The sequence below is a fragment of the Geospiza fortis genome, unplaced genomic scaffold (genome assembly GCF_000277835.1).
Source record: "Geospiza fortis unplaced genomic scaffold, GeoFor_1.0 scaffold1580, whole genome shotgun sequence".
NCBI classification, from domain to species: Eukaryota; Metazoa; Chordata; class Aves; order Passeriformes; family Thraupidae; genus Geospiza; species Geospiza fortis.
The window spans coordinates 33019-33992 of NW_005054881.1; the positions used below are offsets into that span (position 1 = coordinate 33019).

Genomic DNA, 974 nt, shown 5'->3' on the forward strand with positions numbered 1-974 from the left:
GGGGCGCCGTGGATCAGGTCCCGCAGCGTCTTCACCCGCAGGTTGCTCGTCTTCTCGCCCAGCACGAAACTGATGGCGTCCATCAGGTTGGATTTACCTGCGGGGCATTTTCGGGGGGACACCGGGGGGTTATGGGGGTGGGAGGAGCCCCGGGAATTGAGGGGGGGACCCCAGGGAATAGGGGAGCCCAGGGAATTAAAGAGGGACCACAGGGAATGGGGGAATCCAAGGGAATGAGAGGGGACCCCAGGGAATGGGAGGAATCCAAGGGAATTAAACAGGGACCCCAGGGAATTGAGGGGGGACCCCAGGGAATGGGGGAATCCAAGGGAATTAAACAGGGACCCCAGGGAATTGAGGGGGGACCCCAGGGAATGGGGGAATCCAAGGGAGTTGAGGGGGGACCCCAGGAAATGGGGGGAGCCCTGGGAATTATTGGGGGACCTCGGAACGGGGGGAACCGAAGGAATTTAGGAGGAACCCCAGAGAATGTGGGGTTGGAGGGAGCTCTGGGAATTGAGGGGGGACCCCAAGGAAAGAGAGGGGAGGTGAGGGGGGGAGTCCAGGGAATGGAGGAGAAGAGCTGAGGAGGGACCCCAGGGTGTGAGGAGGAGCTGCTATGAGTGGGGGGAACCCCAAGGCTTAGGAGAGACCCCATAGAATAGAGGGTACCCCAAGGGAAGAGGAGAGAGGCGAGGGAGGACCCCAGAGAGTGAAGGGAGGGGGGCGAGGGAGGGCTGTGGAGAATTATTGGGGACTCCAAGATTTAAGAGGGACCCCATGGAACGGGGAATCCCCATGGGCAGGGCGGGAGGAGGAAGCGGGAGCAGAGCAGTATAAAGAATTCGGGGTCACCCCTCAGACCATGACGGAGCGGCCTTGACCCCCTCCCTACCCCCGAGAGCCCCCTCGGGACTCACCGGAGCCATTGGGGCCGATGATGGCGGTGAAGCGGCGGGAGGGCCCGATGAGCT

General features: G+C 62.2%; 1 protein-coding gene across 1 annotated transcript in view; it reads right to left on the minus strand.

Annotated features, from left to right (window-relative positions):
- The window catches only part of SMC1A (structural maintenance of chromosomes 1A), a 34273-nt gene that overhangs the window by 32910 nt on the left and 389 nt on the right, over positions 1–974 (minus strand). Inside the window, exons 2-3 of the mRNA XM_031065570.1 lie at positions 921–972; positions 8–97 (exon numbers count right to left, since the gene is read on the minus strand). Coding sequence (XP_030921430.1) covers positions 8–97; positions 921–972 — 142 coding nt within the window. The remainder of the gene's footprint in view (positions 1–7; positions 98–920; positions 973–974) is intronic.